Below are 13856 nucleotides of genomic sequence, written 5' to 3'. Positions count from 1 at the left end.
TGGCGCAACTAGGACTCTAGCTCGGCCTGACTCCACAGCTCGGCCTCCTCTACTGCCCCCTCTTCTGCGGAAGTTCACATGGCTCGTCAGCAACAGACAGGGGGCTGGGGATCCCCTTTTCTGGATTCTGCCCTTTCCATTCCAACAGCAGTCCTCGAAGCTAGTGGACCAGAGATGTAGGGGGCATGCTTGTTGCAATGCAGATTCTGGGTGCCCTCCCAGGTGCTATGCTTCAGTGGATGTGAGAATCATACTTGAGATAACACTATACCATCTAACAAGCAAGTCAAACAATTATCACTACAGACAAACAGAAATGATTGCTGGCTAGTGATTAATTGCCAATATCTACACCACATTCCCGAGCTGACAATAACAATCCACCAGTGCTCAGTATCTCAATACGTAATGTTGGCTTGTGACACTCGTGGCATATGAAATAATTCCAAGTCGTTCACAAATAATTCCAAGTGGTTTGTAATAACTGTACACTTATTTTAATGAATATTGGGAACGTACTGGTTTATCATACATAACATGATATATTTCTTTTAAAATAAATTTAGGTTAAAAACAGTGAATTGATTTAAAAAATAGTAAGTAATCATACAGGTGGTATATGTATACATGAAAAAAAAATCATAGAGATGATACACAAATAATACATTTGGGAGCTACTGTCCTAACGTGTCCCAAGCCAGGCACTGCATGGTGGATGAAAAGACAAGGTGGGAGGGTACCATGTTCTACCAGCAAGATGTCCTATTTCAATACAGTCATCCTAGATTCCTTGCTTTCTCAACACTCCACATCCAACTCATCGGCCAGTCCTATCAGTAATAACTTAAAAATGCATCTAGAATCCAACTACTTCCCACCACCTCCATTGCTAATACCTTAATCCAAACCACCCTCATCCTTTGCTTAGACAGCTATAAGAGCCTCTCAACTGTTTCTACTTTTGCCTCCTCCCCTTCCTTCACCGCCACCCCCACCCGTGGTTTATTCCCCACCAGCAGCCAGAGTCATCTTTTACAAATATACATTGGCTCAGGTCCCTCGCTGATCACAAGCCTCTAGGGACTTCGCATGACACCCAGAATACAATCTTACCTCCTGATCATGGCCTCACATGCCTACCCAACCACTTTCTCTCTGGCCTCCTCCAATCCCATCACACGGTCCTTCCTGACATTCCTAGAATGCAGCTAGTTCATTGCCCGCACCTCAGGGCCTTTGCACTTGCTGGTCCTTCTAGGGACTCCCTTTGCTCAGTTTTCTCCTCAAGTGTCACCTCTTCAGAGAGGCAGTCTGCTCCAGGGATCTAAAACAGTTACCCCTCCCCTTGGTACTCTCTATCCCTTTGCTCCTATTTCTTCAGAGCACATCTTTCCACCTGAAAGTATACTCTTGTTTATCTGCTTACTGTTTGTTGTCAGTTTCTCTCAACAGTATAACTCTATGAGAACAGGGACTTTATCTGCCTTGTTCATTATTGTAGCTTCAATAAATACTTCCTGAATGAAGAAACAAATATAACCTATATTTCCACCAGGTGAGACGCAGAAACCAATAGGTAAAGAAGTCCCCACACTCCAGGAGCCTCGAATGGAGAGCAGCTGGCTGAACACAGTGGTACCTTCTAGAGCGCAGGGGCCTCAGGGGGAAGCACAAGACAAATTGGACTGACAGGGAGCATTCATCCCCTGACCTCAAGCATGAATATTGCTAATCAGATTTTCCTCCCTAACCTACCACATACACAGGCACCTATCTTCTTTGTCATGGTTTCTGCGGACACACACAGAGAAAAATAAGCAGAGAGGGACATAGGGTAAAGAAAGTAAAATAGGTAGCAGGAAAAAAGATGAAATCCCTGCCTGGCCTGGAATAAACGTATGAGCTCTCAGCCTGAGTAAGGGAGACTCTAAAACAGCTGTAAAGTATCCCAGTTCTTGGCAAGGCAAGGCAGCCAGGGCGGCAGCGTCTGGGTTCTTGCACGGCACAGGCTGAGGGCTGCAGATCAGCTCGTGGGGGACTGAGTGCTTCCTGGTGGGTTTTCACATCTGCTGTCTCCCACTCCCCCTTCAAATTCCAAATCAGGACAGTCATGAAACAACAATGCCTAAGGCTCACTGCGGTAACGCCAACGAGCTTCCTCAGGACCGTTTCTCCTACACGGGGATCTGGATATCCCGAGAACGAACTGCAGTCCAGTGGCCTCAATTCCTTTCTGCCCTGAGGCCTGGGTGGCTGTGCACTGATTTCTCAACCACATGAGACCATCTCCAGCTTTCTCAAAATGGAAGGGTTTTAAGCAGAGAACCAATTGTCTCTGCTCATCTAGGTCCCTTGCCTGCCTTTACCTACCAGTCCTCTCACCTTGATCTGCCCCAGGAATAGTTGAGAGATGTTTTGGTCACAACACACTGTGAAGTAGCAAAGGGCAGGGAAAGAGAGGACATTCAGAATCAGAGGCCAAAGATCTGCGCCTACAGCCACCACGAAGTGGCTGTGTGGGTGCACATACTTCGCCTCTCTGACCCCTCCTCATCTGTAAGATCGGGCCTTGTGAAAATCAAGTCAGGCAACACCTGTGACGGCGCTCTACAGAGACTAGCCAGGGTCATGCTTTTATGTAAGTAGCATCTGGTACCAGATAATGTTATTGATAATAATAATGGCAGAGGGCAACATTTAAGGATTGCCTAGAATACCAGGCATCACAGAACTAAGGATTTCCATCCTAATCCCATTTAATCCTCCCAACAAACCAATGATATAGGCACTAAAGCTGTCCTCACCTTACAGCTAAAGAAGCTAAGGCCTGGAGAAATTAATTTCCCAAGGTCACATACTCAGTAAGTTGTGAGGCTGGGATTCCGATCCATGTGTGTGATAATACTCCAGAGACCACGCTCCCAATCACTACTCAACACTATCCCCACTGCGGGCAACACTACGCGATCGCCTCTGCTAAATCTTACGTGCTGGATGTGAGCTGCGAGCTCTGATTATGCTGGGAAGGAATGATCTTAAGTAACCACAGTTTGCACACAGAATGAAGCCTCAGTTTTCTCATCTGTAAATGGGTCAATAATACTATCTACCTCATAGGGTTCTTAGAAGGACGAAATGGCAATGATGGACGTCAAACACTGAGCACGCTGCCCAGCACACAGTCTGTGCTCAATAAATACTATCGAGAGCCTGCCCTTGGAAGCAGAACGGGAAATCTTTCAGTCTCTACCTCGACAACCCTTTGCACTGGGCTTTAGGAGTTAAACATGCAGCCAGGGACTTTCTCACTGCTGCTTGGCTGAAGCCCAGACTGGGATGCCCACGGGTGGCTCACACCTGCTGGGCCACAGTCTGCTGCCACTCCAGAGCCCACACCGCCGCGGGAAAGGGGAAAGTCAGGCCACGGCAAAGTCAGACACTGGCTGCATCTGTCAGTCTAATGTTGGCTGAGAGAGCGAGTGGATTTGGTAAGTGTCATTTAGGACAAGCGGCAAGGCCTCCGATTGTTAAGATGCGCCTCAGAAGCACCACTGCCAGTCATATCGCTGAGGCAGGGGGGCTCACCAGACAAAATGGCTGGAAACCCCACTAATCAAATCTCTAAGAAAACAACCTCTTCCTTCTCCTCCTTCTCTTGCTCGCCTCAGTGCCCGAGCCAGGGCTATTCTCAAGCTAGGGTGTTACCATTCAACTAAATATAATTTGAGCTCTAAGGGGGCCACAGCAACTGTGTTGGGCACACGAGTCACCGCGAAAAGCGAGGTGTAGAAAGTCAGCACTTAGGTGAGCAAGTGTTACAGCATCGCACCTGATGCAGCTCAGGAGGTGAAAGTGGTGGCTACAGAAACCGGCCAGGGCACAGGAGGGAGGGGAAAGGAGAAAGAACGAGGGCCGAGGCAGGAGTGGGGGCAGCTGGAAGGGAATGCAGGCAAGGGAGGGAGCGAGCGCCTGTCTTCTATCAGCCCAGGCCTGGCAGGCGCGGACGGAAAGCTGGAGGGGAAGGTGCACTCAGCTGACTGCCTCGTGGGCCAGGGCACAGGAGGCCAGGTCGCCATGCCCAGGATTGCCAGCCATCCTTCTCAGGTTTAAAAGGGGAAACGTTCTATTTATAAGCCACCGACCAGCGGAGGCCTGGCAGCCACTGGATGGCTCTGATCCCACAGGGATCCTGGTTACCAGTGGCTGCCTTCTCCTGCCCCTCAACTGTGTGTGTTCAAACAGCAAAAGGCTGAAGGTGACTAGGAGCAAAAGGAAAAAAAAAAATTCCTCTTTTCTGTCCTCCGCTGCTTTCATGAGGCTGCTGGACTTTTAGTAATGGCCGCAGGCTTTAGAACCTTTAAGAAAAAACAACAACAGTGATCCACGCCATCCCATCGGGCCTTCCCCTGCAATCTTCCAGACCACATCTCTTTTTCTCTTGCACAGATGGAGGGAAGCGGAGGCACCCTGACGAAGGGCGTGTGCACATCAGACGCAGGGCAGAGCACACGCAGAGCAGAGGTAATCACACCCTCGCTGTCTCCTCCCGGGCGCTCAGTCCCGTCCTCATGAAACCAGAAAAGTCTTGAATAAACAGTGTTGGAGAGCTGGATCTGAACGATGGCCTCCAGGACGATGAGTAACAGAACAACACAGAGTGGCTCTGGTTGTGCTGCCAAATGCCTGCAGGAGAGGGTAGTGGGCCAGGAGACGGTTCTGCACCTGGGAAGCCTGAGAGGCACGGAAACACGTGACCTGGCTCTCCCAACATCACGTGCCACGGACGGCTCTGACGAGGAGACTTACTAAGAAGGAATATGGAATGGCCCCCCAACCACAAAGAGCTGGGTGGGTTAGTTGTTGGCAGTTGATGATGTAACCCCTTCCAGCCCCAATGAGTTGGCCACATAATGACAGGATGGCAGAACAGACCAGAGATTTCACGTATAGCAAGAAGAGGGGTGGGGGGAATGAGCTTGGCGTTAGGCAGACTATGGTTTGAACATCAGCTCCACAACGTCTCGACTGTGCCACTTGAACCTCTTTAAGCCTGTTTGTTCAACTGTAAACTCAGCCGCAAATGGCATTTCTGTCAACAGCAACGATTCACATACCACGTTCCTTGCTCCCTGCCATAACTTCCTGCCATGTTAGACTAATTTGTTAAAACTTATCCTTTTATTAAGCTAAGGATTAACATCCTATATATATAGTCCGTAGGCCAAATTCATCACTGCCTCTTTTGCAACTGAAGTTTTATTAGTAAACGCCCACACCCATCCGTTGCTGTGTTGTCTACGGCTGCTTTCACACTACAACAGTACCGTTCAATAGCACCACAAAACTGAAACTATTTACTATCTGGCCCTTCATTTAAAAAGCCAGCCCGTGTGCTAAGCAACGACACTGAGAAAACCTGGAGGATTCCTGGAGTCACGTCCCCCCCCCCACCTCACGTAAATGATCATCGACAATGTTTGCCTGGTACGTCTAACATGATCTCAGGTACCACCAGTCGTGTGTCCACCCCTCTCTGAGAAATGCACTCATGAGGATTAAACGAACCAACACTCATAAAGCACCAAGCCTGCAAACAGCAGGAATATTGGCTGCGGCCCTTCGTTCTCCTCGCTCCTTGCAGGAGTTCTGCCAATCCAGTGAGCCTTCCCTTCTCACATGAGAGTAACTGGCACGGCCCGATAAGAAGACGGCTAAGTACCAACAGGAATCAGGCACTTCCCAGCTAATATGCCAGATGCTGCGAACACGAAGCCTCACAGCAACTTTCTGAGGTAGGCATTGTTATTTATCCCCATTTTACAGAGAAGAAAATGGAAGCACAGAGAGGTCCAGCTCCAATTCTCGGCTCCACAGCCAGTGTGTCAGCACGCTAATCTATACCACCCACCCAGTACCCTCCAGAGAACCGGCTCTCTCCAATCCACATGGCAGGATCGACCACAGGAAAGTATCTGAGATACGTACGAAGACTGAGGTACAGGGACGCTCAGGCTGATGTTACTCATAGTAGCAAAAATCTGGAAAGGACATTGAAATCCAACGATAGGAAATGGTTCACTGGATTAGGATATAATCCTATGACAGAATATTACACAACCATTACAAATGGTATTTATAAACAATTTTCATGATGTGGGAAAATGCTTGCCTGTTTTTAAAGCAAAATGTAAACAAGTATATTCAGTATAATACCAATTAAGTCAAAATACATATTGACATTGACAAATACATACACTACATCATGAAAAAAAGGCAAGAAGGAAATATCTCTGGGGGTGGTAGTACAGATGATTTTTATTGAATTTTTGAAAATCATTGCTATAGTTCCTTCATATTCTATAATGAGTTCATGGTATTTTTATAATAAGCGAAAATACATGTTTTTCAACCTGCTTAGGAGTGAGATTCAATGTCTGGACCCTACCGGTGACTAAATCCTAATTCCGACTTTGCATTCTTTCTCCAGTCGCTGCTCTTGCCCCCATGTCCCAGTATGAATGACAAGCTGGCAAACTAGTGGATTCTTGAGCTTTATACAAATACGAAGGATTCTTGTGAAAGTACTAGATTAAAAACAAACTGGAAGAAATGAAGCGACTAAGACTTGGAAGCCAAGAGGAAGTGCTCTATTTCCTTCTTGGGGGGGTAGGAAGTTCCCATTTTTTAAGTCTTTCTCTCACCTAGATGGAAGCCCGTTCTGAGCTCACTGTCAAACCAGCCGGCTGTGGGCATTCTGTCTGCACACTGGGTACAACTGCAGACAGCATAAATACACACACACCCGCCTTCACCGGAAGACTGTCTCCTGAGGATCTGACCCGCAGGAGCAGACCATACACTCCTCAAAGTCAGGGGCACGTGCTCTGCTTGTGGATTTCCTTACCCTCAGGACTCAGGTCGCCAGGGGCCACAGGACCTTAAGAACTCCAAGATGAGTAATTGAATGAAGAACTATAAGAAGCCTCGACTACTGTGCTTAAATCTAGTAAAGGTTCAGGTAGAGCAAACAAAAACACATCAAACAAGCGGGAAGCAGAGTAAGCAAACTGCAGTGTTTTCTTGCAAAGCCAGATGGTGGGTGTTAAGCTGGGTCGTGGGGTGCATGCGAAGGCATAGCTGAGCCACTCGGGCATATGCCCATGACGATAATCTGATGAGCCTATGGAATCCGAGTTAATACTCACATTAAAGGAAGTGGCACTGGGAAATAAAGATTAGGGGACGGAGCCCTCTCTGTCTTGATCTGTCAGCCGTCAGCCTTCAAACAGCTGGAGAAGCCATGGGAGAGCAGCATTTCTATAAACAAGCTAATCTTTTTAGAGTTAATAGGCAGTGACATTTATTATTTAAAGCTTCAAACTTGGAAAAGACCCGCTCACGCTAGAAAAGCCTGCCTTTCCCTTAGTCCCGCACTGGACTGGTGGATCAGATACCTCGCTGACAAGTTCTTAGCTTCCTAACTTTCCCTCAGGTGGGACTACAGAACAACAGCAGTCTATGCTGAGAACAAGCCATTTCCTGGCTTTTCCTCCTGCTCAGAGCCTTTGGGGAGTAAATCTCGCAACTGCAACCAAAGGTGCGGCAAGCAACTGGACAGGTAGACTCAGGAGAAACACATGAGAATGGCGAAGGGGGGGTGGGAGGAGGGGGTCCTGCCCAAGGCAGAGTCCTGTTCTTCGGAATAATAAAGTCAGCAAGTCAGCGACAGGTATAAGCAGTCTAGGTTATCCACAGGTAAGAGCACTCCTGCAGTAAGACGCCTAGGGAGCAACAAACCACACATCCTTCCTCTTACTATCCTTCCTCCCATCTTTTCCCTTCCTTCTCTACCAGGTAAGAATTTGACCAAGGAGAGAAAACTAGGTGTCCCTGATGCATATTCCTGACATACCAGGAACAAATCCAGGGAAGGACCCTTGATGGCAGCAGGATCCATATGGGGTGAGAGGCCCAGAGGACTGGCAAAAATAGCAGATTGGTTTTTGAATACAGTATTTAAGGATTAACTTAAGCAATCATACACAAGACCTCCAGGCAGAAAACAAAAACTAATAAAGAACACAGATGGTCTGAATAAATGGAAGGACATTCAGAGTTCTTAGAGGAGATAAGTTAATAATATTATAAAAGTGTCGATTTTCTACAAAGTAATTCATATCATTCAGTGCAACCCCAAATGAAAATTTTAAGGTTTTGAGGCACTTATCAAACATATGCTAGAATTTATACAGAAGGATAAAGGTCCACAAGCAGCTGAGTCAACCCTTAAAAAGGAGAGTAAAGAGAGGAGACTTAAACTAACAGATATTAAGACTTGCCTCAAAGTCATTATATTAACACCAGAGAAGTCTGAGCACAAGAACAAACAGACCAAGGAAATAAAGAGCTGAGAGACCGAGCACAGACATGCAAACCTAATGTACCATAAAGCCGGCACCACAAGTGAAAGAGGGAAAGAATGGATAGTTTAGTAGACGTTAGTAGGAAAGCTGACACTTCATGTGGATAAAAACAAAACTGGATCTTCATGCATGAAACACCATCTACAATGGCAGGTGTCAGTCAGACAGAATCATGAAGCCAATAAAAGAAAATGTAGCTGCACATCTTTGTGACATGGGTCAGAAAGGCCTTCTTTAAAACATAACTTGAAAATCATAAACCAGAAGGCAAAAAAAAAAAATGATGAATTTGAATATATAAAAAGTAAGGATTTATACTCAAGGAAGGATATCACACATAATAGAAATAAAGAGATGGCAAGATGGAAAGAAATATTTTAAAAATCTACAACTAAGAAGGGATATCTAGAATAGAGAAGGAAGTTTACAAATCAACAAGAAAAGATGGCAACTGCAAGACAAAAATGGGCAAAGGACATGAATTGGCAAAAAAATAAATAAATAAAGCCAGGGGAGGAAATCCAGTAAAAAGGTATACAAAGAGATGCTCAAACTCATTATCAGAGAAAGGCAAATTAAGGCAACACTGAGCTACCATTTTATAAGACTGACGGAAAATTAGAAAGCTGAATAAAGGCCAAAGCTGGCAGGAAAGGAGAGCGCCTCAGGCCGAGCTGGGGACTGTGGCCAGAACGCTCTGGAGAAGAACATGACAGCCCTCCCTCGGACACAGTACACACAGACCCTTCGACCGACCGGCAAGCATCCTCATGGGTAGAAGCTAAGGAAATTCTCATGCAGGGGGACGCGGACAGTCACTGCACTGCCGTTAGTAGTGATGGCGTGGGAGGCATGAGGAGGATGAGAGCATCTCTGCTAAAGCAGATCTGCAGGTTCTGCCACGGGGATGCAGCAGACCGAGGCCACAGGCTAGAAGCAGACAGAGGAACATGGGTGGCTCCTGACACAATGCCGAGGGAGCAAAGTGAGAAACAGAACAAGACATATAACCACGTATATAACTTAAAAACACAGGTGGATAAAAGACGCACATTGTGCAAGAACACAGTTTAAAAGTGCACATTAGAATGGTGGCCTGTAGGGGAGGAACGGAATAGGAGTCGAGAAAAGAATGAAAAGGGAATGAAAATGAATGCATGGAGGGGCCTGTGCCGATAACGTGCCATCAACAGGGGAGTAGGATTAATTCAATCCCTCTGTATCTGAGATACAAATAGAGAACAGAGAAGAGGAGAGGAAAAAAGGCTCTGCAAAGAAATGAGTATGTATTTATCTGCTGCCATCCTCTCCCTGGCAACTGGGCCATTCGGAAAATACCAGCAGCTGACAGACATTATTTATGGCCCCATCTTATACCCCACAGGCACTGTATGCCCTGAGAGAAATTTCAAGATGAAAGGAACGTATTCAGAAGTGCCCCAGGGGAATTTCCTTTTGCTACCTGCCCATTCTGGCTCTGCGACAAAATGTTGGCATTCAAATTCCAATCCCCAAATATTTTCCAGGAAGAGAATGCTAGACATTTGGAATTTGGATATTAAAGGTGAAAAGAGCAATGCCCCACTTGTAAATTCGTATCAGATTGACTTCTTAACTTTAAAAGAGTTTGGATTGTGGTACAAACAGAGAATTGCAGAACAATTCAGACCCTGGCCAAGACTGCCACCTGTGGCAGATGAGCCCTATGGGTGGGTGTGGGGTGAAACTGCAAATTACTGTGACCAAGAGATACTAAAAATACAACCACTTCGGAGGGGAGTGACGGCTACGGCACCATATGATACGAAAAAGGGGTCCCAATGCCACAGGAGGTGAGGAAGCACCAACCCACACCATCGCTCTGGGTTTGCCAACTTGGAAATCAGTCATCAGACATCTTAATACCCTAGAAAACTAAGTTCTACCTAAACTACTCCTGGAAAAGTGGCCCACGTGTTTTAAGCCACCGTTTTCTCTCCTGCTTGCTAAGTGAAAGGGTAAGCAACTGGAGAAGCAGTACAGGCTCCAGGCAGCCAACTCTGTGCTCTGTGAATAACGGGACGCCAAAAGCACAATGCTGCAAGTGGCTCTGTTTTCCAAAATGGAACTTTTTGTATTGCTCTTTTCCTAGGGAGGTAGACTATCCTTGTGGTTAACAGTTGAGCCTTTAGAGTTAGAACTCAGATTATGTCCCTTGAGTTTACTCGCTTCAATTTCCTAGTCTACAAAGTAGGTCAAAAGCACTTATCTCACAGAGTGTTGCAAGCATTAAATGAACTAATGTGCACAAAACATCCTGAAACACAGTAAGTGGTCAATAAATGCTATCTATTTAATAGCTATCATTGTAAAACATGAGCTCACTGTATAGGCAATGCAAAGCATAGAGAGGTACTTAAAGTAGGTCAGTCCCTCCCAATAATCCACCCTCCATCCTGTTAAAGATTTTGATGAAAAATGTTTTTACAGACTTTTTTCTATCACTATATTTAGATAAATCAAATAATTTATTTTATTAAATGTATTGTTCTATAACCTGATTTATAAAAAAACTCAATGAACAATATACTGTGTGCACCATTTCTACAAATATACCCAGATCTCTCTTGTGCTTTTTAAAGGCTACGTAGTACTCTACAACACTTGAAATCAATATCCCATTGGACATTTAGATCGTCTCCAATTGTTGGCTATTATTACCCATGATCCACTGAACTTTGTTCCACAGACATCGTTGCACTCTAGTCTATTTCTTTAGGACAAATTGTTGGACCCTAGGATATTTCCTTTTTAAAGGCTTCCAATGCATATTCCCGAAAGGCCTTGCAGAACGGTAGCGCCAGCTGTCACGCCCACCGAGAGAACTCGGCTCATCTTTCACAGCTACTGGCGCTCACCTCAAGCAGCGAGAAGCAGGGTCATCAGATCAGCTACAAGGAAACGTCAGGTTGGGGGTCTCTAGTCACATGTCTCTCCCCCTCCACAGTTCTTGGGTCCCTAGAAGTAACGTGTCCCAGCTTGGGGCATAGGACGGGCATCTGTGACTTACGCCTGCTTGACATCTGGCCTCTCTTGTCCTGGTGGGTTCCCTGGTTTCCCTCTGGCAAACTACTCTGTTCCCATTTTATACGGTACCCTTGAAACTGTCGATCAAGGTGAGTACTCGAGCTCCACTGAGTGAGCTCAAGATAGACTAACTGGATGCTATCTGTCCTCAGAATCTAAATTGTCAGAAGAGTGAGGCAAGGACTAAAAACGGTTTAGTTTTACCATCCTGCAAATATCATCCAGAAGACCCTTTCTCATTGGTTCCTGGGTCTGTAGAGTTGGTATATTGTTAAGCCTGGCTCTTCAGCGCACCCCACCTTACAGTGCGTTACCCTACAACCTTCCATATTCCTTCATAGCTATTACTATTGTTTTTGCTATTGTTATTTTAGCCCAAGTTAGCCCGAGTTGGTTTCAGATATTCTAAAACAATCCCACCTGATGGGAGGGTGGGGGAGACGATTTCTTTCCTTCCTTGAATATTTGCTTGAAAAAATTTCCCTTGATCAATTCTTGAGGGGGAAAAAAACGAAAGAAACTTTTTTTTTTCCCCTCTCCGAAAGGCCTCTTAACCTACAAAAAGCAACCATTCCAAATTACTTAATAGCTCATATAAAACTCCTGGTAAAATTTTTAATTTGGAAAGAATGAAAGAGGGAAAATCTTGGTCTTATAATGGATTTCACACACACACACACACACACACACACACACACACACACACAGCTCATCTTTCTTCTTTTTATCCACATGGAAAGGCACAAATATTTTACTGATTTTTCTGACATGACTGGAATTCATGGTAGGGCTATCCCTGAATTTTTTTCCAAGTAGACTTTACAAAGCAAATCTGAGGCAAGGGGACAGGATTTCCTTTGTACTCTTGTAGCAACCTGGAAGGAATCTGTTTTTCTCCCATGCACCAAGGAGATAATCAGCCCAAACACTGTAGCTGTAGCAGTTTTATTTTAATCCCCTCATTGCCACAAGGTTGCAGGTGCCTTTGGAAATCATGATTAACCAGAAGCTCAGAGCCAGCAGCAGGGGAAATGTCCTATATATTCTAGAGGCCGCCAGAGTCACTCCCATCAAAGAAGAGTATTATTACAGAGCTCACCATCTCCACTCCTTCCTCTCTAAAGAAGCCACAGAGAACACCGAGTTACTAAATGATCACTACGCTAGTTCTTGCCTCTCCAGTCCTTAGGGCAAGACTGTTCCAGGAGGCAAAGTCAATTCTGGCTTTCTCACAGTGCAGGGCTCTTGAGGAGCTGGATATTATTGGATTAAGTGACTTTTATGTGATGATTGAAGCTACATTCTTAAGACGACCTAGGATTAACTGAGATAATGTACATGAAAATGTTTTGTAAAGTGTGAAGGGTTATATAATGCAAAGTGTCATTACAGCCTTGCCAGTCAGGCTCACTGAGTGTCCTGGAGTCACTGACATGGTAAATCAGGGTGGAAGTGTCTCCGGTTGCACTGGGGGAAATGGGGCAGACCCAACAAGCCCACAGCACCTCCTGGTGGCTCTTCCCCAGAGTAGCCACGTCTCAAAGCCCAATCCCAACCCCAACTGTAGAAAATGATCCAAGCACCATACTTACTCCCTTCGCTCTGGCTGTCTTTGTTCGAGTTGTAGACCTGGAAAATAGAAATGAACATTTACTTGTGTGCATTTTATACCATGCTACAGGTTCACTGAAGAAAACCATTACCTTCTCTCTTTCCCTAATTTGTGCTATAAGATGGAAGACCATTTTTAGCCCCCAAATGTGAATCCCTTCTATAATCATCTACTTCCCAGTTTCACTTCAGCTGTTCTTAAGTGTGTGTACATCAGAATCATCTGTGGAACTTTACTGTAAAAAAAAAAATCATATTCCTTCTTTTAATAAAAACAAACTATATGTGTGCATAAAGCTAAAAAGGAGAAAAATTTTAAATTAGTTATAAATCATTAAGCATTAACTGTGCACTAGGCAATGTGCTAAGCAATTCACATGAATTATCTCGAATTATCCGCACAATTCTATTGGGTAGAAACTGTTATTATCACTGTTTTATAAATGAGACTTTGAGATTTGGAGACTTTAACTAGGGCCTCACAGCTAGTAAGTGGCAAATTCAGGACAAAAATTCATTACAAACTTAACAAAATGTTAACACTGGGAAATGGGACCAAGCATTCTTTACCTTACACACTTTTGTAAACTTGAATTTTATAAGGAGAATGTATTACTTTTACCACAGAAACCCCTTAAATAACTTACAGAAACCATAAAAGGGAAAATGCCCCCATCCATAAAAAGGAAAAGTGTCCTATACAAAAGAGACAATCACTTACTGTAAGAGTTGGAAAGGTTTTTCTGTAAAGGGCCA

General features: G+C 45.0%; 1 protein-coding gene across 5 annotated transcripts in view; it reads right to left on the bottom strand.

The window, feature by feature from the left end:
• ARHGAP26 (Rho GTPase activating protein 26) overlaps positions 1 to 13856 on the bottom strand; it is a 703968-nt gene that overhangs the window by 177988 nt on the left and 512124 nt on the right. For all 5 annotated transcript variants that reach the window (XM_074313709.1, XM_019739058.2, XM_019739059.2 and 2 more), the window contains one exon: positions 13082 to 13118. In XM_074313709.1, coding sequence (XP_074169810.1) covers positions 13082 to 13118 — 37 coding nt within the window. The remainder of the gene's footprint in view (positions 1 to 13081; positions 13119 to 13856) is intronic.

Source organism: Rhinolophus sinicus, linkage group LG10 (assembly GCF_036562045.2).
Source record: "Rhinolophus sinicus isolate RSC01 linkage group LG10, ASM3656204v1, whole genome shotgun sequence".
Lineage (NCBI taxonomy): Eukaryota > Metazoa > Chordata > Mammalia > Chiroptera > Rhinolophidae > Rhinolophus > Rhinolophus sinicus.
The sequence above is the reverse complement of the archived record's forward strand: the minus strand, read 5'-3'. Positions and strand labels throughout refer to the sequence as shown.